The sequence below is a fragment of the Pongo abelii genome, chromosome 2, assembly GCF_028885655.2.
Source record: "Pongo abelii isolate AG06213 chromosome 2, NHGRI_mPonAbe1-v2.0_pri, whole genome shotgun sequence".
In the NCBI taxonomy this organism is placed as follows: Eukaryota; Metazoa; Chordata; class Mammalia; order Primates; family Hominidae; genus Pongo; species Pongo abelii.
Genome location: NC_085928.1, coordinates 14743122 through 14767061, shown reverse-complemented (window position 1 = coordinate 14767061; position 23940 = coordinate 14743122). Strand labels below are relative to the sequence as shown.

Sequence of the window (23940 nt, the reverse complement as noted above, 5' to 3'; positions counted from 1 at the left end):
GGCGTCCTCGTTTGCTTGTGTGTCTCTTACACGCATACAACTAGCATAGTCTAAAGAAGGGCACGGAGAACTTGTTTTGTTTTATTTAATAAATATTTTTCTCAGAATCACCACTCCTTGCTTGGCGTCCTCTTGCCTCCCCCTCGTAATTAGTTCTGTTTCCCTCCTAGGGCACTGTCTGTGTGCGTGGAGGTGTGGGCAGAGGACCACGATGAAGGCCACAGTCCCTCCAAAGCCAGCACTCCTGCCCCAAATACCCTGCAGGTGCAGGGTGGTGGCCTGTCTGAAGTTTAAAGGCTCACATAGAAAAGCAGACCCCTGGGGCCCCTAGGCTCTCCCAGGCCAGAGTCGAGCCCATCTACCCCCAGCTGAGTCGGAGGTCCCTCCCTCAGCCCTGCCCTTGTCTGGGCCGTGCCACACACACATTCCCACGGCTCCTTTCCACCTGTGCAGCAGCACCTGTTAGAAAACTCAAGCTTCTGACCCAGTCTAGCAGAGTCTTCTACAGAGGGAAACATCTTTGGTCAGCTGGGTGCTCGCAGGACGCTGGCACCCCAGGGCCTGGGACAGAGGCCGCTGCCCACCAGCAAAGGCAGAAGCTGCTCTGGAGTCCAAGTGGAAAATTTCAGCAGCGCAGCCCTGCGGGCTGGAGCATGGCTTCCCCGCCACCCCCAGCACACAGAGAAGCTGCTTCCATGCCTCTGGAGGCCAAGCTGCCTGGCACCATTGGCCAACAGCTGCTAACTGAGCGGGGGCCCTCCATTGAGGAAGTAGGTCATCATCTCGCCTTTGCCCTTGACCTTGACCACGCCCCGGCACTCCAGCTGGTATGTGTTGGCAGCCAGCACCTGGTACATGTCTGTGGTGACCTGTGGGGGAAAAGGAGGAGAGAGGGCAAGCCACTGATGGCCTTGGCCATGAACTGCTGTGGGGTAGAGCCACCTCTGACTGCCCAGCCCTGCTGCCGCCCCTGACACAGAAGGAGAGGGGCAGCTGCCCCACTGTGGCGCTCTCAGGGACTGACAGCAGCTCACCATGGAGGGGATCCTAAGAAAAGAGCAATGCCAGCTCTCACCCTCAGCACCTGCTCGTGCCAGGCACTGTGATGGGCAGCTTGCGTGTGCTGTTTCAGTGTGGCCTGTGGTCCATGGACTGACTGCCCTGAGTCCAGAGTAAGTTCAGGAGTGGACAGTAAGTGCCGGGGAGCTTTCACAGCCATCTGACCTGGCTGCAGCCCGTCTCCAAGTGTGTCCCCAGTGCATTGTACAAAAGCATCCCTCTGTGACAGATCAGAAAGATTTTTAAAAGCTGTTTTTTCACCACAGGTCGTTTGACAGCCTTTGCTTATCTCACTGCATCTTCCTGTGAGGTGACTGTTATTACCCTCAGGCTCAGAGCACCTAAGTCATGAGCCTGAGGTTACACAGTGAATAAACGGCACGGCCTGGGTTTAGGTCCAGGTCTTGTTGTCTGGCTCCGCTTTCGCTTTCGGAACAAAGAAGAGAGCTCACCGATGGCCTCGTTAATTTCACTATCCCATTGCTGGGTGAAAGAGAAGAGTGGTGGGGGACGGGTGTGGGGAGGGGCAGCATAGCCAGTGGCTCCTGGAATGACCCAAGAGCTGTTTGTGAGCATCGTCAGAGCTCCCCACCCCAGCCACGCTGCAAGCCCACCGGTGAGTGCGAGCGCCAGGGAGCAGGGATAGGAGTGCTGGGTGGGCTGCTGAGAGGGGACCCCACGGTGTTACTAGCTGCAGTTCCTGTGTGGTGAGGCCCCACACAAGGTGAGTTGCTGGGTCATCGTGGTGGCTGCTGAGAGAGTCCCTTGCGCCTGTCCCTGAATGGGCTGGAAGCCTTGGAAACACACATGTCCCTTGCTCCTATCTCTAGGCCCATCCTGCTGCCCTTCTCTCCTTTGCACAGGGATGGAGGTGAGAAAAGGCCATTAAGGCCAGGCCCCTTGGCCAGCATCCACACCCCAGCCAGGTCAGGCTGAGTGGACCAGGACTGTGCTTGGCGTCAGGCCCTTTATTCAGAGGCCCTGCGGGGGAGAGAAGTCGGGACATTTAAGCAGTATCACCAGTGTTGGCAAAAGGCCTTAAAAGCAGCACAGTTAGCACCTGGAAAAACAGGCCAGGCAAGCTGACTTCCCTCAGCTTCACACAGAACTGGGGGTGAGTGCTGTGCAGGAGGACTACTGCCCAGGGCGGTGCCTCTGCCATCAGACTGCAGCAGAGAATCGAGGAAGCCTCAAGAAAAAGCAGCAGCTGAAGAACAGCAGGCCTGGAAACCACAAGCCCAGCTCACAAAGGAGGGAGCAAGGGGAAAAGGCCTCAGTCTGTGGCCAGGGCCCTTGGCTGCTGGGGCTGGGGGAGGTACCATCCCAGGGCCAGCAGCCCCCACTGGCTCTCCTGAGCCAGGCCAGGAGTGCTGCAGGCTCAATGGGTAAGACTTGCTCCCTGCAGACATCTTTGCATCCTCTCTGTGTGCCTGGGCTAGGAGGCACTGGGGCCTGCATGTGCACTCTCAGCTTGGCCTCTACAATCAGATCCACTCCCAGCAGCCCCCAATCCCTTTCATGCCCAGTAGAGGGCTCTGCAGAAGCCTGAAGATCTGTCCAAGGTGCTGAGGGCCTGAAACACAATTGTGTTCTCCAAGCTTCCAAGACATCAGCGTTAACAGCCCCATCACCCTTGAATCTGGCTGCAGACATTCTGACTGGGAACTGTAGATGGCCTGCCCTGAAGACCTCTCGGTGTCAGACACAGGCCCTTCCATGGGGTGAGGGGTGGTGGATGCTCCTGCACTCACCTGGATGCGGTCGGGTACACCGGTGCTGTCCATGCGGCTGGCCACGTTCACGGTGTTGCCCCAGATGTCGTACTGAGGCTTTCGTGCCCCTATCACCCCGGCCACCACGGGGCCAATGTTGAGCCCTGCAGGGGACAGGAATCAGCCACAGTCATCACACCTCTGGCTTGACCTCGCCACCATCTGTCTCCCCACATGCCACAGGTCCTTCTGACTCCCAACCTGAGACACCCATGGGCCTCCAGGCCCAAGGCTGTGCTTAACCCTGCAGCCTCCCGCTACCCTGCTCCTATCAAATGCCTGTGAATGCAAGACACAAGGAGCCTGCACCTGTGTCCTTGACACCCCTCACCAGGAGTGCCCTCTTCAAGGCCTCTAGTGACCTCTTGTGCAATGCAGTTGCCTTTCCCTAATCCTCCTCCTCTTGGAGCCATTTAGGCTCAACCTATCAGACTGGCTGTGTCCCTCTTCCTCATTCTTCTGTTTCTTTCCTGGCCATTCTCACTCTTAGGTCCTGGCCAACTCCTCGCCCTGTGCCAGTCTCCTCTCTCCAAGTCCTCCTGCTTCCCCACCTCTGAGCTGGGGCAGGCACACTGCAGCGACCAAGCTCCGGCCACCACTTCGGCTCTCCTCTGCCCACCTTCCCAATCCCACCCAAGGCAACGCTGAGCATCACTGCCTCTGAGCCTTTGCTGAGCTGCTTCTCCCTCCTGAGGTGTTGTTCTCTCTCCTCCTCCCCAGGCTAAATCCTGCCCCCATGTAGCTGGCTCAACAGATGTTCTCTAGACATTTCCTGCCCTGTCTCCAGGCACGGGGCATTCCCTCCTGTGTAACCTGCTGGTCTCATACTGTCCTCATTAAGCCTCACTGTTGCCTGTTTCTTGTGTGTGAAGGGCAGGACTGAAAACACAGAAGCTCCAAACTAGGCCCCTGGTGACCCTCACTTGGTCAGCAATGCCATCAGTCCTCAGAACTTCCTTCCACCACCCCCCTCATCAGTCCTTCCAAGCTGCAGGCAGCTTTATACCCCATGTGCCATCACCAGGCTGGACTGTCCACCTTGCTGACTGGACTGAACCCTGATGGCTTCTATTTCCCAAAGCCACACCACCCAGGGAAGACAGGCCTGAGTCTGTAGGAGGGGAGCTGCCACACAGGCTCCCAGCTGCCTGCCCGGCTCCTTATCTACCTCTTGGCAGATTCTACACTCAGTCCCCAGGCCTGGTCCAATCGAGGAGTTGAGGCTTTTCAAAAACACACACTGGGAGAAAAATGCAAACCAAAGCAGGTGGACAAGATGGGGTGAAAGGAAAACAAGAATGGCAATGTTACACAAGACCAAGAGTGCGTGACGTTAATGCAAAAATGGAGGCTGCACATCACTTAAAGCAGACTCCCAGCTGGCTGTGCTCAGGGCCGCCAGCAGCCAGTGCAGGATGCAAACCTGGCCAAGCCCACAGAGCACTGTGCCTATGGGATAGAGCAAGCCAGCTGGCCCAGGGAAAGCCCGATTCCTGACACTCAGGCTGCAACAAAATGTCTCCCAAGGACACGAATGATCACAATACCGGTTTTTAGTCATCCAATATTTCGGTATAATGTGTTAATTTTGAGAACTGAAATGCCGGTACTTTTGTGGGTGATAATTGTAATTTTTAAAAATTTGAAATCTGAATCATTGATGGCTTCAAACATACCCAGGGAGTTGATAATGCATTAAATGGCTCATAGAACAAAGGCCTGCCCTTTCAGAAAGCTTTCTTTACCTCCACAGACCTCAGGAGGAGCAACACTCCACCAAGTCAGCTTTCTATTGCAAAACTAACTTGTGCTCCATCAGACTGTACACCCTCGGTAAGATCTATTCTAAGGACAAACAAACTGCAGAAATACCTCGGGCTTTGTGGAACAAGTTCAGAGCTGGCATTCCACAGTTATTTTATGGGCATAGCAGGGTGGAACACATGGGGAAGTGTGTACCTGGGTTTTCATTGTACCATTCAACTCTTCTGTAGAGTTGAAACTTGTCAAAATAAAAGGTTGGGGGTAATGAAACAAAACTGACTTTAAAAAAAGAAAAATACATATGTTTTTGGTTCAAAGACTTTCTGAGCAAGAATATGGTCATGACTATTTTGAAACTGATCCAGGACCTCTGCCGGACACCACAGAGGTATGGCACAGCCCCTCCAGAGCCATCCAACCAAGGCATGTGACAAAGAAGGAATCCAGGGAAGATCCAGGGCTTTGACCTATCACAACCTCCTCACCATTTCTTTCCCCAGTTTGGATGAGCAGCCACTGGAAGATTTTGCTCACACCTCAACTCAACAATAACCCCACTGACCCATTTCATAACTTGTATAAAAAGAGTAAAAAATAACTCTTTTTAAAAAGTCAGAACATAATCATTTCACGGTCACTATCACATGATTCTTTAAATGTTTAGTTTTTAAAACTATTTCACTTTATTTTGCTAACGATTTTACAGATTACATGTTTAATGTTCTAAATTTGCAAATTTAATGACTGGTAACATGTTTATACATTTTGTATTTAAAATGCATCAAGTATTTGATTTTACTGTTTTCCATTTTTACTGAATGAATGTGGAATACTTTTAAATAAAACAATGCTGTTAGGTCAGTATTTCTCGAAACAAATGGGACTGCCATCTGCTGTGCTGCAATCACCAGAAGGCCCCATGCCCTCGGCACAGAGCATCCCTCACAAAGCCCTTCCAGCAGGCACAGCCTGGGTCCCACCAGGCCGACCCTGCATCTGAGTGAGGTGGGAACTCACCAGGCCGTCCCTGCATCTGAGTGAGGTGGGAACTCACCAAAGGGTGTCCTACCCATGTGGCCCTCATGTCAAAAGGCAGCAGAGGCATCGCCAGGCTCTGGGCAGATTCCGCTGGGAGTGACCCATGCCTGCCCCCACCTACTAAGGGCAGGGAACACACCACATCAGCCTCTGCTGCCGCCTGGCCTTCTACCTTGGGACCACAATGGCAGATGCGGGATGGGGTATGGGGGAGCCCCTGCCAGCCCTCTGCCTGACTGCACCCTGGGCTCAGCACTCCCTGGGGCCCCGCTCACCGATCTTCATCTGGAAGTTGTTGAAGGAGTGCTCATTGATGTACTTCATCTGGTCCATCAGCTTCATGGCGAAGTCGGCCAGTGCCTTGATGTGGGTCTTGCCCACCTTGTCGTAGGTAGAATCGTTGAGGCCGGAGGCGGCCATGTAGGTGCTGCCGATGGTCTTGATCTTCTCCAGCTGCCGGAACCGATCCTCGCTGATGATCTGGATGAAGGAGGCCAAACCTGGGTCACCCCAAGCCTGGGACACCGAGGGCCACAGGGAGGGACAGAGGATGTCCAGGGAAGTGCAGCAGCATGGCCCTTCATGTGTCCCCTCTTCACACAGTGGGGCCTGTCTCCATCCTCATCAGTGTGATGCCCGCAACACTCCTGACACAGCCAGGCCCCTCCACACTCACTCACCCGCTGGACAGTGCCTGTGGGCTACCTGCCCACCCTCACTCCAAGACCCCCGAAGACAAGGTCACTAATCACCTCTGGGTCTCTTGTCTCCCCTTCAACAAGCTCACACCTCCATCCCACCCAGGGAAACCTCCATTTGTCCAGCAGGACACTCTTTCCCTACCCCCTGGCCCCGGCCCTCCTGGAAGCCTTCCCACACTCAATTCAGCCAACTCCCATCACTCCACTGCCCCGGGAGTCTTGCAGGCCGTTCCCGACACTGCCTGGCCCAGCTCCATCATCCTGCTTCTCCCTGTGTCCCATGCCCAGGCCCTGCGTGCCCGCTGGGGTGGCCCCTCTCATGCCCATGACTCAGGAGCTCCTGGGGTCAAGACTGCCCTACAGGGCTCTGCATCCCCAGTGCCTCCACACGCCAGGTGCTCAACGGGGGTATGAGAAGGAAATGGAGGAATGCCTCAATTCGGCCTCCGCTACTCAGGGCCTCGCATCTTTGTCCTGCCTCCTCCCTTAGCCTGAGGACTCCTCCTTCCTTTGGTTCTCTCAAAGCCCTGGGCACAGACACTTGGTTGTCCCAGGCCCTGGGACCCCATGCACCCTAGATGGCATGAGAAGAATGGCGGTCAGCGAGCCAGTCAGGGAGCTGCCAAAGGCTAAGTTCAAACAAGTAAGTAAGTGGGCTGAAACCCTAGCTCTGCCACTTACTGGCAGTGACCTCAGGCCAGACACTTGAGTTCTGTGGGCCTCAGCTTCCTCATCTGTTGCATGATGATGAGAGAGGCCATGCGTGCAAGGTGCCCATTGCAGCACCTGGGGACACGGTCAGGTTCCCGCCGGCAGAGCTCCCATCATCACTGCTTATGTCAGGACGGTAGAAGGGGGCGCCAGGTCTCTTCACATCCCTCCCATACCAGGGACCTGTAGGCCCCTCCCGGGAACACAGCCTGACCCAGGCCCCGCTGTGCACCTCATCAAAGTCAGCGATGATCTCATTGAGTAGCCGCAGGCACTCGACACCCTCGTTGTTGGCCTCCAGCTCAACGTAGAACTCGGAGAAGTTGGCGATGGAGGCGAACATGACGGCCACACACTCACAGGACTGATAGTAGAGCTCATCATTGCGCCGCTCGCGGGCCAGGAAGTGAGCAGCCACGTCCTTGGGCAGGATGTTGTGCAGCAGCCGCCGGTTGTAGGCCTGCAGCTCCTCCATCTCCTCCTTCTCCTCTGTGGCCTGGGAGAAAAAGACTGCAAGTCACCCAGATGCCAACGCGAGCCCAGATGTTGGCCCCTCCACCTCCTCCTCTCCATGGCCTGGAGAAAAAGCGCCAGTCACGCAAATGCCAACTTGTACCCAGGATGTTGGCAGGTACTGCTGTCTCTCCTCCTCTCTCTGCTGTTTCTACTTCTAGGTTTTCTCCAAAGAGCAGGACTTTGACAATCAGAAAAGACATTTCTGAGCATTGAACTCTCTCTGCCGGCCTGTCTGGGGGTGCTGAGCCTGCAGCAGGGAGCCCCGAGCAGGAAAAGGCCTGGAGGCGAGGCTGCAAGGATCCTGTCTGCCAAAGGCCAGAACCAGGCTGGAAGGGAAAAGGATCCAAAACACAGCCCACACAGCCCTCCAGCTCCCCGGTGCTCCTCCACTGTTCATTGTCCTCTTAATATCAGGAAATGGAATCAAAAGCCAGTTACCTTAATTGACGGACCTGTGGGGGAAAACAGCCCAAAGCCCTGCCCAGTCTCCCTGCCTCTCAGGAGGGCAGACTTGCCCCAGAGCCAGGTGCAGCCAGGAGGAGCAAGTGCCATGAGGGACCCCCTGGGATGAGTATGGGACATCACCAGTGACTTTGGTTTTCCCCCAGTTTGGGTCCTGGATCTGTGCAATGGGATTTTGTGGTCACCCACCCTCCAGGTTAAAGGGCAGTGCAGATCCCTCGGGTCAAGAGGCCAGTAGTGCCCTACAAGGGGCTGAAGGGAAGAGGTGTCACACACCGAGGTGTGGCAAGGAACCATCTGACAAGAGTGTTCATGAGACGCTGCATTGTAGTGGTCAGCTGGCTTCCTCACCCGTGATGGAAGATAACACGGCCCCCTTTAGCTGGGAGCCACCGTGTTGGCTAAACCAACCAGGAGAGGATCATTAATTAGCAGAGCCACTTTGAAAAGTCTGGCTGGCCCACTTGGGCTTTTCCTAACTAAATGAAGACACTTTTCAGCTTGGCTGCAAGTAGAATCTCCAACAGGACCAGGACTGACTCTCAGGGCCCTGGCTGTCCCCGTGATGTTGGCTGTCCATGGGGAAGGAGCTGGCGCTCCTTTCCAAGGCTTCAGGACCTGGGTCCAGCAGGGAGGAAGAGCTCCCAGGGCAGAAGATCCAGGACCCCAAGGCTCAACAGCCAGCCCTGCCCCTAAGGTAAGTGGGCTCCTGACTGTGCTGCCCATGGCCTGGTGGCCTCCTGGAGTCCCTGGGAATGTGGCTGTGAGGACTGGGATCATCCTGAGGGCTCCTGGATGCTAAAGGGCCCCGCCTTCCACCGCCACCCACAGAGGCGCGGGGAGCCAGCTGGTCTGTGCTGTCTTCTTGCCTAGCCTTCCTGCCCAGGTGACCTAAGCTTCTGGGAGGCAGGACCCTTTACCCATGCCCCTCCCCATGAATAAGGCTACCTGTGTCTGGCTCTGGAACAGCTGTGCCCACGGGAGAAGGCTGGGGGAGGGGGCGGGGGGCATCCCTGTGCTTCTTCTCACAGGCTGTCCCATGGAGGAGCCCTGCAGTCAGTTATTTGCCTCTGAAAATGCACACGACTAGACAGTCCTGCTCCTACCTCTGCTGAGACACATGCCTGGGGGCCCAGGGATGCCAGGAGCACTACAGCTCCTTTGATGCACCCTGCAGGTGGCAGACAGCATCAGCCCAAAGTGTCAGACAGAATGGAGGTGGAAGCTAGGGGCAGGGCCGCTAGAGCAGCCTACAGCTGGGGGCAGAGCCAATCCCCAGGGCCAGGCCAGCTGCTATGGCCACTTCTGCAAACTCCACTCCAGCACAGGTGGGCTCCTGACAATGCAGCCAACTACTTCTGGGGCTGGGCCCTGGCAGGGCAGGAAGGTTCAGGGGGCTACAGCCTCTTGGTGGCCCCACTAAGGTCAATGCTGGAGGAAGGGACAAGAGCAGGCTCTCCTGAGAACTCAGACCCTGCAGTTAGGCCAGGAGGGGGCCAGGCAGGGGCCAGGCGGGTCAGAGTGCGTTCCTTGTGCAGGTGCTTGAAGAATGCTGAGGAGTCCACCTACCAGCCAACTGTTCAGGGGCTGCTAAGCCAGCCTGGGGGTGGGGCAGAGACTATCACTCGCCCATCCCAAGGGCCTGCTTTCTGGTGTTTCTTTATTGGTATCTATGTGATGATGGCTCCCTCTCCCAAAATCCCAGGGGAAGGATGGGAAAATGAGGGACCTGCTGGAAAACTTGAGGGAGAGAAGTTGCCATAGGCTGGCAGGTAGACACAGGCTCACTCACACACTCCTACACACATGCACATGCACACACACACTCATGTGCACGTGTGTACACACAGGTGAGGAGGGGGCGGTGGGGGTCACCACTGAGCAAATAAACACATATATGAAAGATAATGGGAGGTGAGTTTCTCATTGCCAGAGATGACACTGCAAGCACGGAACAGGGAAGGCTGGGAAGAAGCCTGAGGTATTGGATTAAAATGGGAGGTAGCGGTATGAATTTAGGATTATTAAAAACAGATCTATACAGATGGATACTGAAGTAGTATAGATACATGTGTACACGTTTCCACGTATGTTTCCACACCTACAAGCAGCGAGCACGCCAAGCACTCAGACCTTGGTTTCTAAACACCACTCTCTACTATGAAGAATGAGGGAGGGCTCTTTGAAGAAATCACAGATTCCTGGGCTGGAACAGGGAAAGCACAAGATTAGCCTGAGGTCGTGTGTGTTGGAAAGTCAGGAAAAGCTCAAAGAGTGATGGAGACCTGTCAAATAACACAGACACCAACTTGAAATGCACATGGGCCAAACCTAGGACAATTTGAACATTAAAATAAATAGTGAGGGTTGCAGATGATAACCCACTGGATTACATGGGAATCTGAGAGTCCAGGCTGAGGTAGAGAAGTGAATAAATAAGCAAATCAATGGAGGAGGAGGGACAGCTCTTCTGTGCAGTAGAATGCCAACCAGCAAGTCCAGAAGGAATGGCGGACACTGGGCATTGCTATCGGGCATTTCCACAGCAGGCGCTGAGACAACAGGAGCCACCAATGGATGCAAAGGCTACTGGGCAGAGATTTGCTGAGGATCAGAAAATTAGTGGAATATCGGACTCTCTTTCCATAAAGTGCTAGTCAAATACAAAGGGGGAAAAGGGGACTTGACAGTGGAGAAATCTGGCAGATGCTGGTTGAGCAGGCCATCAGGGCTGACATCCCTGGTGGTGGGATGGGTCAACATGGTGGAGTCTCTCAGTGTGAGGCACCAAGGGGTGCCCGGCTCCATTTCTGTGTGCTTCCCCCAGGAAGGCTCAGCCTGAGTCTGGACATGGGTTTGAAGGTCCCAGAATAACAAGTTCTTTAAGATTGGCAAGGACCGTGAGATGAGGAGAGACAGGATCTACTGCAGACTGGAACAGCTCGATGCAGAGGACCCGTGCACAGGATCCTGGACCAGCATCAGGACAGTCGGCAACACTGAGAGGGGCCTGCCGCACCCCTGCTGATCGCCCGATGGGGAGGGTGCGCAGGGATGGCGCAGGGAGTGACCTTGTTTTTGCAAGGCAGACATGGGAGTATTTAGGGGTGATGGGGCATCATGTCTGAAAATACATATGGCAGCGGGTGACAGAGCAAATGCAGAAAAATGAGAGCCTCCTGAAAATGTTCCCAAAGAAGCGGGGATTGAAGGAGGAGGCAGAGGCCTGACAAGGGGCAGGCTCACACAGGATCTTCCCCAGGGTACCCCAGCCCAGGGCTTCACAAGGGGCATTCTACACAGAACCCTTCTGGGATTCTCCCTGGTTCCCCCAAACTCAGGGGACCCCTCAACTGCAGACCTCCATGCTCAATTCTAGCCAGAACCCATGCAAAATACTCAGCAGAAGGGACAACCATTTGCCCCCATCCTCACTCAGCATCCAACGAAAAGCAGGGCCTCCTGCTCCAGCCCAAAGACTTCCATCCTGGTGCCTCTAAGAAGTCTGGGATGGAGCAGGTCAAAGCGAGCTGTGGGTGAGCTCAAGTGGTCTAGAGATAGGGGCCGGGCCAGGAGAGGCAGAGGCCGGGCCAGGCTAAGCTCTGCACAGGGTTGGGCTGGGCTGGAATAAAAGGTGTGAGGCAGCCCACAGGAAGACAGGGCTGTCTCCTGCTGAGTGCTCTTGGGCACTCCCTCCTGGCCCTTCCGAGATGCTCCAGCAGGTAACCTGGCCCACAGGCACCCCTTCCTCCAGGGAGACACAAGGCACAGGGTACAGGGCACGCAGCCTGGACAGCCAAGTGCTGGCTGGAATTCATGCATCATGGTCAACAGTCTTTGCTCCTTCAGTCCATCCCCTCTGGAGAAGTCTTCCACCCAGCTCTGCCTAGGTCAAGCCCTGCTCAGAAACCTTTGGTGCCAGTTCCCTACCCTGGCCAGGTTCCTCCCCTACTCCTCCACTCACCTCTTGCCACTCTTCCTTCCCCCACCGTCCCGGATGCCTCGCTGCCCCCACCACAAAGGACCTGCCCGCACCTCCCCTCTGTCCCCACCTGGCAACACACATAGTAAGTGCCCAGCCAGTATTTGCTGACTTCAAAGCATGTCTCCTGGACCCATCAGAGTCCCAGCACTGTCAGCATGGGTTTGTCTGCATGGAGTAAGTCCCAGGGTTTTGCCTCTTGGCTCCAGAGAGCAGGGAGCAGACCCACGGGGACACAGGGCACCAAGTGGCTTTGATAGGGTCTGAGCAGGACAGCTTGTCAGTGTAAGACGAAGGCCCGGCTTGGCCTGGCCCAGCAGACGAGCCTGTTGTCTCCGTCACCTGCTCCCAAATGCCTCCCTCCCCAGGTCCAGCCCCAGGGCCACTCACCTGCAGTTTCCAGAGGAAGTCGAGGCGAGCAGTAGACTCCACCTGCTGGGCGTGCAGGTACAGGGCCAGCACAAAGACTGAGATGATGATGGGCGTCACCACCTTCAATGCCACCTTGGTTGCGTGCTCAGGGCTGTGGGTGAGAGGTGGACAGGCCTGAGACCGCCCTGGCTCCTCACAGCGGGCTCTGAGGACCCCACCCCCACCCACTGCTGGCCCTTTTTTCTTCCTCCCGCTATACCTTCCCCTCTTCCTTATCCCCCTGCTCAAATTTTGCCGCACACGTGCCTCCTCCAGAAAGCCTTCCTGGATGGCAGCCCCATCTCAGACCCTGCTTGCACCTGCAGCTCAGGCAGCCATTACTCCTCTCCTGATGCCTTACAACCCCCCATCACTTGGGAGCTCCCCTCTGGTCAGATCAGGGGATGAACTCAGCTTTCTAAAAGGCAGCATGTACATCCAGATCCTTCCCTGGACAAGACAGGGGCAGTGGGTGCAGTAAAAGGGGATCAGGCAGGCCATGCTGACCCTGTCTCTGGACAACCTTGGGCAAGTGTCTTAATCTCTCTGAACTTTAGTTTGCTTATCTGTACAACAGGATAACAATACCCACATTTCAAGATGGTAATAAGGATTAAAGAGATATTATAAACAAAATGCTTAGCACAGCATCTGACAAACAGTAGGTGCTCCAAAACTAGTAGCATTATTGTCTAATTCTGTTTTTGTTACTATTACCAATAGATACTCTTAACAAAAGCAGCCATTCCAAATCCTACTTCTTGTGCCCGCCAAGAGCTCAACCCCTGGAAGGCTGCACAGAGGCCCCAGTGACCCCCCGCCCCTTGCCCAGGCAGCAGCCCTCAATGCAGGGAAGGGTCCCACAAGCACTGCAGCCCTCGCCTTTGTTCCTCGACTCCAGAAGGAAAGTAGGTGCCAGCTTCCACTCTCCTGTGACTGAGGTTCTCACACAGGCTCCTGGGGAAGAGCTTGAGGCTAAATGCTTTAACATGAAGCCTATGGAATGATCTGAAGCCGGTGATCCCAATCACAGAGCCTACAGATCACCTTGGCAGGGGTCATGAAAGTGACCAGGGCCTCTGCCCCCTGAGGACGCCTTGCTACCCCAGGAGGAACCAGCCTCCCTGTCCCTGTTGGCCTCCTCCTTCACCACCCACTTTGCCACCAAGGCCCCTCCCACCTGGGCACCAGCTGCCTTCCCTGTCTGCTCTGTGCTGAGGGCAGGGAGCGGCCCTGTCCGAGGAGCATCAACTCACCACTGGGAGGTCCCATTGTTGAAGAAGTCTCTGTGAAGAGAGTTGGGGAAGACTGGTCAGGGCCACCCTTCTGCATAAGGCAGCCTCCACTCCTGCTCGGCCCCCACGCCCTGCTCTGCTGTCCCCATCACTGCTGCTCCTTGGCTCCCCAGCCCCATTCCCCCTCCATATCCAAGGACATTTTCAGGGTGGGAGGTGGCAGAAAGCCCAGCCCCAACTAGCATTGGATACTCATGACCACAAACCACCCAGCTCTTACCTGAAACCCTGCCTTCCCAGACCCCAGCACATCTGCCTGGGTGGAGGCCTGCCTGCCTCTCCCCCTCCCAGGCCTTTGCTGCTATCCAGAGGGAGTGGAGGAAAGATCCCACAGCTGCGCTGCTTGGTGGGGCAGCCGCTGGCCATGTGCAGCTACTGAGCCTTAACATGGGGCTGGTGCAAGTTAAAATGTGCTGTATGTGTAAAACATACACCAGGTTTTGAATAATTAGTGTAAAAAAAGGTAAAATATTTCATTAAGAATTTTATATTGATTATATCTTAAAATGATATTTTGGCTATATAGTACTTGTTAAATAAAAGTCAAATTATACTTTTTGCCTTTTCAATATGGATATAAGAAAATTTTAAATTACATAAGTGGCTTTTCTTTTTTTTTATTTTTTTGAGACAAAGTCTTGCTCTATCTTCCAGGCTGCAGTGCAGTAGTGCAATCTTGGCTCACTGTAACCTCCACCTCCTGGGTTCAAGCTATTCTTGTACCTCAGCCTCCCAAGTAGCTGGGATTACAGGTGCATACCACCACGCCTGGCTAATTTTTATATTTTTAGTAGACGTGGGATTTTGTTGGCCAGGCTGGACTCAAGTGATCCACCCACCTCAGCCTCCCAAAGTGCTGGGATTACAGGTGTGAGCTACCGCACCCGGCCCACTTTTTATCTATTGGACAAGGTTGCCCTAGAGCCAAACCACGGTCTCCCAATCCAGAAATAACCTTCACTGTCTGTTGCCAACTTCAGCGCCTGAAGAGGAGATGTTGAGGATGGGAAGGAGCAGTAAGAGGAGGGCAACATTCCCTGCTCCAGCCGTGAACCAAGGGTAGAAAGTTCCTGGACCTCCTCTTCCTCCTCAAAGGACTGCAGCCTGTCCATGCTCCACTGTTCCATGTCTTTGTGGTCATCTGCCCATAGCCCGCACACAACCACCAAGAAGTTCTTCCTTGAATATGACTTAAACCCTTCATTACACCTCCACTTTCTCAGGGGACCTTCCCAAGAGAGGAACATTCCTGAGAGTTTTCTATTTATCCACATTGTACCTCCACTGCCTAGCTCAGTGGCTGGCACATAGCAGGCCCTTAATAAATATTTTTGAATGAATGAATGGGTGAACAAATGGATGGATGGATGAATCCCTTCCTCTCACTCAAAGAAGGTACAGTTTGCTGCATTTTCTCAGGGGACACAAAACTGTCACTTTTTTTTTTTTTTGCACTTCTTGGTGTGTGTATAGGGAGTGGTGATGCGTAGAAAAGCATATTACGAATCAGGCACTTTAAATACATCTTACTACTATGGGTGTTGATAATCTACAGTTCACATTTGCCAGGCTTCCAAATTAACCTGCTTCAGGGAGGTCTTGTGATTTACGGCAATATCCTGCCCGAGTGAAGAATCTTATCTGAGCTCCTCAAATTGCTGATGTACTGATTAATGCATAACCTATTGACATGAAAATAGGTTCGTTTTCTGAATCATGAAGTTGTACTGATTGCTGGCATGTAGACATTTTAGTCTGTATGTTGCAATCTGTAGCCAATGATTGTAACCCTCCAATGACAAAGGACAACTCTGATCTGAGGAGTCCCCTTCCCTTCTACTTTCTTATGAAAGCATTCCCACTTGTAACAGCTTCTGGAACACGCCCAACTTGGTGCGTGTGTCTTCCTGGCCGATCCTCACATTCGGCTTCCAACAAAACTCGATCAAATTATTTCTGCCTCAACCACCTTAGTTTGGGTTGACAACATTCCCATTTTACAAGGAAAAAACTATGAGGCTCAGAGGAATAACCAACGTGTCTGATGCTGAGATTCTAACCCAATTTCACCGAAGCCTGAGGTCTTTCCCCTCATAGAGCCCCCTCCCTTGGAAATCTTACATCTGTCACCACATGACCATGCTGCCTGCGGGACCAGACAGCCGTGGGGCCCACCTTCACGCCCACCACCTCCAGGACGTGGGACCTAACCTCTGCCACCACAGCCAGGAGCCTTTGAGTAGTGCACAGATGCCTAGCCTTATGTGGTGGGCCTGCCTACTTGGCTGGGTTGCTGGAGGATGAAGAGGAACAGTGGATATCCAGGCACCCGCCTCAAGGTGGGACACAGAGCCTGTGAACAACAAAGCTTGTCCCTCTGCTCCCACACTCCTTACTGCCCGGCTCTGCTGGACCGTGACTCCTCTGAGCCTGGGGCAGCTGGACTGAGGTGAAAGCAGCCCACGGAGGCTGCCCTGGCAAGGGGGGAGCAAACCAGAGAAAGAAACAGAGTGGGGCCTGGTGACCTGAGGCCACTCCAACTACTGGGAATGGGAAGGAAGGAAAGAAACAAGGCCGTTTTCCCAGATGTCAGGGTTGGGGAGGAACAAGATACTCTCCTTGCAAGTTCCCTGTGGTGCCAGAACCCTAAACCTCCTGCTCTTGCCACCTCCCTGCAATGTCCCGTGCCCAGTGGGGAGCATGAGGGAGGTGATCCGTACATGGCATTGGCGGTGACAAGCAGGTCGGCGTTGTCGAAGAGCGTGACACCTGGCACCTCCACGATGAGCACATAGATGAGCTCGATGGCCAGCATGAGCACCAGCTTCCCGATGCAGCTGATCTGCAGGAACACGGAGCAGGCCAGCAGGCTGAGCAGCACGCTGTAGGTGAAATACTGCGGGCAGAGGGCAGCAGCATCAGCTCCCCAGGCCCTGCCCGACCCCTGGCCCCATGCATCCTCCAGTCTGAGCTGGCTCAAGTGAGGCCTGGGCTGGGCATGTTTCTGCTGATGTAAATTTCCCAACAGGTGTGATGTAAAGCGAAGGGCCCTGGTTAGGAACCAGGAGATGGGCTCCAGCTGGAGTCCGGCCATCGCCTGCAGGACAGCCCCACGTTACAGCTGCGCTGCAGGCCCAGGCTGCCCTGGGTTTCAGGCCTGATCCACACTGGGCTTTGTGCGCCTCGGGCTGCGTGCTCAGCCCCTCTGAGCCTCAGTGTCCCCTCTGCAAGGCTTCCTATCTCATGGCTTGCTGTGATGAACACATGGAAGGAAGCCCTCGCTGCAGTGTCCGGCACCCTCAATAACCGTGGGGAGCCCCTAATCTGCAGCTTTGAACTCCAAAGCTCCAAAAGCTGAATGTGTTTTCATGACTCCTGTAGAGGCCATGCCTGAACGGAGCCGCTCTGGTGGCAAAAGCTGACCTCACTTCTGGGATGCTAGTTATCATCTTTATCCTGTCCCCTGTGACATGCAGACATGCTACTACTGTGGAAATATGACCATTTCATGATCAGACTCCACTTGGGGTGGGAGGCAACCTTTTAAAATCTGAAAAATTCTGAAGACCAAAATATATGGGGCCCCAAAGGTTTCAGAGGAGGGATCGTGCTCTGTGCTGTTCCCTCTGGGGAAGCTCCTTCTGGTCTCTGAGCCTCCGTTTCCTTCTTAGACAACTGAGGGGCTAAACCAGGTAATCTTGGAGGTCCCTATCTGCTGCTGTCCCTTGATGCTAACCCTAAGCACGTCAGCATCAATTATTATTATTTTTTCTTTATTATTTTTATTATTTTAATTTAGCACCATTGTTTCTGAGTCAGGCTTCCAGATGTTTACTCTTCGCCCACGGCTTCTGCCCTGGGCTGGGGCAGCCCCTAGGGTGGACCCTCAGCCACCTCAGGCCTTCTGGAGCCAAGGAAGGACTGCCAAGGGCCCCTGGGTGATTGGATTGTGGGGGGAAGCCTCACATCACCACTGGGAACAGGAGCAGAAGAGCGAAGGAGGAGGGCATGCCCAGATGAGTCAGCTCAGAGCCCCAGAGCCCCAGTCTCTGGGAGGAGGGATGGGAGCTCCAAGAGCCAGCCTGGATTCTCATTCAGACCTTGGCCCAGACAACCAGGAGGCCAACACTGGATGCTGGGGACCCCCCAGGGTCTGGTCTGTGAGGAGTTGCTGCTGAATCACTAGCAACCTTTGAGGGGGGTGGTCAGCTGGTGGGGGCTGAAGGCTGGCACCAAGCCTCTCCCACAAATGAGGAGCCAGGACCTGCCCACTGCCACCCTCTCCCCCCAGGCCTTAGCCTCACCAGGGGAGCCACCACCAAGGGGCAAGTACGAGACTGAAAATGGCCTCTGCTCCTCATAAACAGCCCTCAGAAAGCTGAAGAGCTCCTGTGGGCTCTCAGCCAGATATGAGAGGCAGCAGAGGCTAGGGAGGCTGGGGAGGGGAGGCTAGGAAGGGGAGGCTGGGTGCAGCATGGCTGCCTGGAGGAGACAGAGAGCTTGCCACCAGCCCAGGGGTGGGGCGGAGCGGGGGTGGGGCTGCACCTGCCTAGGTGAGCTGAGGCCAAGCCCTGCTCCTCCCTGGGCCTTCCCTGCCCTATCTGTACAACTGAGAGCCAGATCCCAGGCTGGGAGGGAGGCCCACACTGACAACCCACAGCACCCCTCAGCTGCAGTCACAGGCCCTTTGGGAGTTGGATGAAAACATGGACCTTCTCCCCAGAAAAAGGCAAACTGCCCCCATCTTACAGGCTTCATGTGTGCACCCATAGGGAGCTGGGGGTTTGGGAAGCGGGGGGCTGGAAGCCCAGCCCAGCTGCTGACAGCAAACTGCTCCCTGGCAAACGCAGCACCATGAACGAAGCACCTTGCACGCCACAGGTGCTTCATATATGCTGTTTTCCGAATAAGGATACGTGGTATTATTTTTAAACCCAAATGCCTGTAGGCACAAAATTTCTTTTTGGGGTGATGAAAGTATTCTAAGATTAGATGATGATGACGGCTGTACACATCAGTGAACACACTAAAAGCTACTGAACAGTGCACTTTGAACGGGTGAGGTTTATAGTAGTGCTGGTTGGGATCGGGTTCCTTTGCTCCCCTCCCTCCTCTCTGGCCCTAACAGCTGGGGCTTAGGTGGGTTCTCCTGAGGTGGGGTAGGGGCTGCTAGAGAAGCTGAGGGTCTAGAAAGTTTTGCCCTCGGATCAGGAGCACGAACTCTGTCTGGAGCTGGACAACTTGAATGAGAGCTCCAACTCTGTTGAGTCCTGGCTGTGTGATCTGGGGCAAATTACTTAGCCTCTCTGTGTATCAGGTTCTTCGCCTCTACAAAGGAGATAATATAACACCTATGTCGTAGGCTGTTGGGAGGATTTAATGAGTAAGTGCATGTAGAGCTCTTAGCCACAGTCCCTGGTAAGCACTATAGAAACAACAGCTACACCACTGTCATAGTCATTGTCATACGGAGGAGGCTCCCCTCGTGCCCAGTGTCTGGCATGTAGAAGTAAGAGATACTGGGGTAAGCAGGCCTCTAGAAGACAGTGAGCTGGTGAGACCCTGTCCTTCAGACTGTCCTGAGCAGCTGAGGGGACAGTGGGGGAGGGCAAGGGACTCTTCACCACTCCCTTCCAGCCCCTGTGCACCCAGTACCTCGGGGAAGTTGCAGTTGGGCCAGGGGCTGCCACAGAAGCCCTGCTCATCGCCCAGGCTGTAGTTGATGGCCGACTCCACCACGTGACATGCGTTGACCTGGCTCGTGCTGATGTTGTGCTCCTGTGCCAAGCAGCCCAGCAGGTCCCTGGAGTTGCACGTGAACTGGGGGGAAGGAGGAGGGTGATGAGGGGAAGGTAAGCTGCTGAGGGACAGGTAGAGCAGCCCAGCCCACCAGGCCGCAGGCTCCCGCCTGTCCTCCGCCTCAGGTGCAGCATGACACTGATGGGGACAAAATCTGAAAGAGGCTGAAGAACGGGCAAAGTCTGCTCAGCTGCCCTGGCTGGAGGGGGTGTGGCTAGTGTGCCCTCCCAGGGAGGGGCTCTTAAACATGCCTTGGGGGCATTCCCTAAACTCTTCCTGGCCCCACTAGGCTTGAGAATGAAGAGCTAAGACCTTCACTTAGTGGGAGAGTAGCCAAGCATAGTGGCTCATGCCTGTAATCCCAGCACTTTGAGAGGCTGAGGCCCGCGGATCACTTAGCCCAGGAGTTTGAGACCAGCCTGGCGACCAGCCTGGCAACACAGGGAAACCCCATCTCTAAAAAAAAAAAAAGACAAAAATTAGCTGGGCATGGTGGTGCACACCTGTAGTCCCAGCTACTTGGGAGGCTGAGGCAGGAGGACCTCTTGATCCCAGGAGGTGGAGGTTGCAGTGAGCTGTGATGGCACCACTGCACTCCAGCCTGGGTGACAGAGTAAGACTCTGTCTCAAAACTGGAAAGAAAATAAAAGAAAAGAAAAGAGAAGAAAAGAAAAAAGAAAAGAAAAGGAAGAACTTGTGTGAGGCACATTGAGTCAAAGCTGATCCCAGACCCAGGTGCGACACAAATAAGAACTTCCAGGGAAAGTCTCTCCTAGCCCTGCTGGTCGGGTACATGGCTCCACTGGGTTTGATCCAATGGGGCTGCGGAGGTGCTGGGAGGTCGTGCAGCCACCCACCATGTTGACAAAAGCCGCCAGGAACACCAGGATGATGGTGAACACCCCAACCAGGGTGCTGTTCATCTTGGACCGCACGATCTTCCTGGAGAGGGTCTGCAGTGGGGAGGGGAAGAGCTAGGGTGGGGGCAGGGGTGGAGAGGGAGGGAGGGAGAGACGGAATAGCATTCAGCAAGGACTCCACAAATGGTCCCGGGAGTGCAGTGGACCCACCTGTGTCTCTCCCCAGCATGACCCCCAGGCCTTCCTGGTGGCCCTTCCAGCCTGCAAGGCTCCAGCCTTGAACCGCTGCACCATTGCTTCCAGGTCAACGGCAGGGCAGATTCTGCAGCTGACCAGGAGCGGGACTACGTGGGGAACCCAGGTGAGAGAGGCAGGATGAGAGGAAAGATGGTATCTTGACCCAACAGAGAAATCAATAAAAAGCACATTGACCCGCTGTGTGCCATCAGGGAGGGGCGGTGGGTGGCAGCTGAGGAGTCGTGGAGGGCTCAGAATGTTCCCAGGAGGGTTGAGAAGGCTTCTGGGAGGGAGTGGGCAGCGGTGGGTTTAAGGATTTGGAGAGGACTAGGCCTCTGGGCTCGGGAGGAGGGACTGAGCAGCGAGGAGCAGGAAGGAGGCAGGTGTGGCCCTGAGCACTGAGTGAGCTCTGTCCTTAGCACCAAGCTCCAAGGACTTGCCATTTCCCTCACTCTCTCCTACTCTGTATTCTTCCACCAGACAAACCATGTCTACTCAAAGACCCCCTGCAGCTTTGGTAATTAAATGATTGGGCTCCTAAGTCCCATTTCTGCCACCAAATCTGATGCAGCTGGCCTTGTAAATGATGTCCCCCTCATCTCCCATGCAACCTAGGCTGAAAAAGAATCTGATGGACAGAGAAGCAAAGCAGTGGATCCAGGATGCCCTACCCCGACCTGCCCCAACCCTTCCTGCTGAGGCCTATCTGCTACAGACACGCTAGGTGTCTATAAAACCCCCCAAGGGCAGACAGGGTGGTTGAAAAAGCACTGAGCCAGGAGTTGGGAAGCCTGGGCTTGGCTTGGCTTTTCCTGTGTGTTCCTGAGCAAGCCACATCCCATCTCTGAAGTCTCCTATTTGTAGGGCTCTTGGGACCTTTGGGCATCCCCAGCTTTTGTGATGAGTGAAGCAGGCAAAGGTCTCTACCCCAATCATGGGCTGTGAGCATCCCTGCAAATTCTTGCTTAAAGTGCCAGACCACAAGGCTTCTCCGTCCCCTGATACTGACAGCGTCTGTAGTTGGCCACACTGACAGCTAAGTAGGTCAGGGGCCGTAGCATGACCACCATGTGACCACTCACTCCCAGTGGGGAGGGGAACTGGCTTGTGTGCTACAGTATTTGCTGCCAACTCAAAAAAGTGTCGGGCCCTTGGTCCAGTGTTCTTCAGCTGCAACCCAAACCCACTACATGTACAGCATCCATGAGGGCCCATCACATGGGACTTCAGTGGCAAAGGGACTTCAAACACAAATATGCTGACACTCATGCTGCTGACTGTAACATGAGTAATAAAGTTTTTGTCTCTGACCCAGGAGTCTTGTGTCTTCTGCCAGCCTCTATGAAATAGCAACAAGCAAACTCATTAGCTTGTAAATAGACAGAGTTCTTGACAAAAAGTCAGGTCCCTGCTCACCCCTGGGTCTTGGGGGCTTGGGGCTGGCTGTGTGCACAGAGAGGGTGTATATCTTTCTGACCCCAGAATCCTCCTCCACCCTTCCAGCAAAGCCATTTCCTATCAGCACAGGGAAAGAGGGGACCCCAAAGATGGATAGATCACAGGAAGAGCTGCTGCCACGGCAGAGGCCTGGCAGTGCTCCGCCTCCCAGGTTCACGCCATTCTCCTGCCTCAGCCTCTAGAGTAGCTGGGACTACAGGCTGAAAGATGAAGGCCTGGGACTCCATCTCCCCAGCAGGAGAGCCTCCCAGGTATGCTCCTACACCATCAAGCCTGTGGCACATGTTCTGAACAAACACTGGGATAATAAAGGAGACCCTCTGGGATAATAAAAGAGACCCTCTGACCAAACCCTCTTATGTGGTAGAAGGAAAGGTGTGATCTGGAGAGCATAAGCTTGTATTAAAATCCTGCTTAATAGTCATAAAAATAAATCAAATAGATTGAGGGTCCAGAAATAAACCCTTCCATTTATGGCCCAATGATTTTGACAAGGGTTCCAAGACAATGGTGAAAGGACAGTCTTTTCAACAAATGGTGCTGGGACACACAGATATCCACATGCAAAAAATGAAGTTGGGTCCCTACTGCACCCTGTACAAAAATTAACTCAAAATGGACCAGAAAACTTAAATGTAAAAGGTAAAACTACAGAACTCCTATGGGAAAACATACAAGTAGACCTTTGTGACTTTGGATCAGGCAATGGTTTCTTAGAGATGACACCAAAAGCACCAATCAAAAAAGAAAAAAACAGATAAATTGGACTTTATCAAAATTAATTATTTTTGTCCATCAACTAACACCATCAGGGAAGTTTAAAAAAAGTATTGGTGAGGATGTAGAGAAACTGGAATCCTTGTGCATTGCTGGTGGGAATGTAAAATGGGGCAGCCACTGGGGAAAAAAATAAGGTAGCTCCTCAAAAAATCAAGCATAGAATTATCATGTGATCCAGTAATACCACTTCTGGGCATATCCCCCAAAGAATCTGAAACAGGGACTTCCACAGATAATTTGTACACACATGGTCACAGCTGTATTCTTCCTAATAGCCTGAAAGTGGAAACAATTTAATTGTCCATCAATTGATGAATGAATAAACAAAATGTGATATATCCATACACCGGAATATTTTTCAGGCATAAAGAGAGTAAAGTGCTGTTACATGCTACATGGATGAACCTTGAAACTAATATGTTAAGTGCATGAAACCAGTCTCAAAAGGCCATGTGAGATTCCCTTTATGTGAGATGTCCAGAACATGTGAATCACAGAGACAAAGTAGATGAGTGATTGCTGGGGGCTGTGGTGATAAGGGAAGAAGGAGTGACTGCTAATGGGTCTGGGGGTTTCTTCTGGGGATGACAACAATGTTCTGGAATTAGCACCAATAGTTGAATAATTTTGTGAATATACTAAAAACTAGTGTATTAAAAGTTCATTCACCTTTATAAAGGTGAATTTTATGGTATGCATATTATGTCGCAATGAAGCTCTTATTTTTAAAAATCTTGCTCAGCCTCTTATTGGCTGTGTGATCCTGGGGTGTTACTCTACACTCTGAGCTTCCGTCTCCTTATTGGGAAATTGGGAATAGCTCTCGTCCAGAGTGGCTATCAAGACTTAGTAAAGTAATGCATTTGAAAGTGCTCTGTAAGCTGTTAAATGCAACAGAAAAGTTAGTTAATATTTGCATTTTAAAGAGCTATATTGCCAATAAGAATGAAAGTCCTTACTTCCCATTTAAACGAATTTTTGGTTTCACAGCTGGGGAAGTGTTTTGGCACTAGCATGAGGATCTTAGTCTGAAATGGTATGACAGATGGTTTCAAATCGTTGGCTGCTGAAAATTTTGTCATTCTATCTCCATCC

General features: G+C 53.4%; 1 protein-coding gene across 3 annotated transcripts in view; it reads right to left on the bottom strand.

Annotated features, from left to right (window-relative positions):
* Positions 1–70: 70 nt before the first annotated feature.
* ADCY5 (adenylate cyclase 5) overlaps positions 71–23940 on the bottom strand; it is a 165469-nt gene continuing 141599 nt past the window's right edge. Inside the window, exons 13-22 of one of the 3 annotated variants that reach the window (XM_054551390.2) lie at positions 20368–20484; positions 19367–19531; positions 16432–16607; positions 13673–13702; positions 13299–13373; positions 12396–12528; positions 7278–7541; positions 5909–6113; positions 2811–2935; positions 71–869 (exon numbers count right to left, since the gene is read on the bottom strand). In XM_054551390.2, the coding sequence (XP_054407365.2) occupies positions 741–869; positions 2811–2935; positions 5909–6113; positions 7278–7541; positions 12396–12528; positions 13299–13373; positions 13673–13702; positions 16432–16607; positions 19367–19531; positions 20368–20484 (1419 nt within the window). In that variant the 3' untranslated portion in view covers positions 71–740. The remainder of the gene's footprint in view (positions 870–2810; positions 2936–5908; positions 6114–7277; positions 7542–12395; positions 12529–13298; positions 13374–13672; positions 13703–16431; positions 16608–19366; positions 19532–20367; positions 20485–23940) is intronic. The other 2 variants (XM_024245370.3, XM_024245369.3) reach the window with 2 other exon arrangements.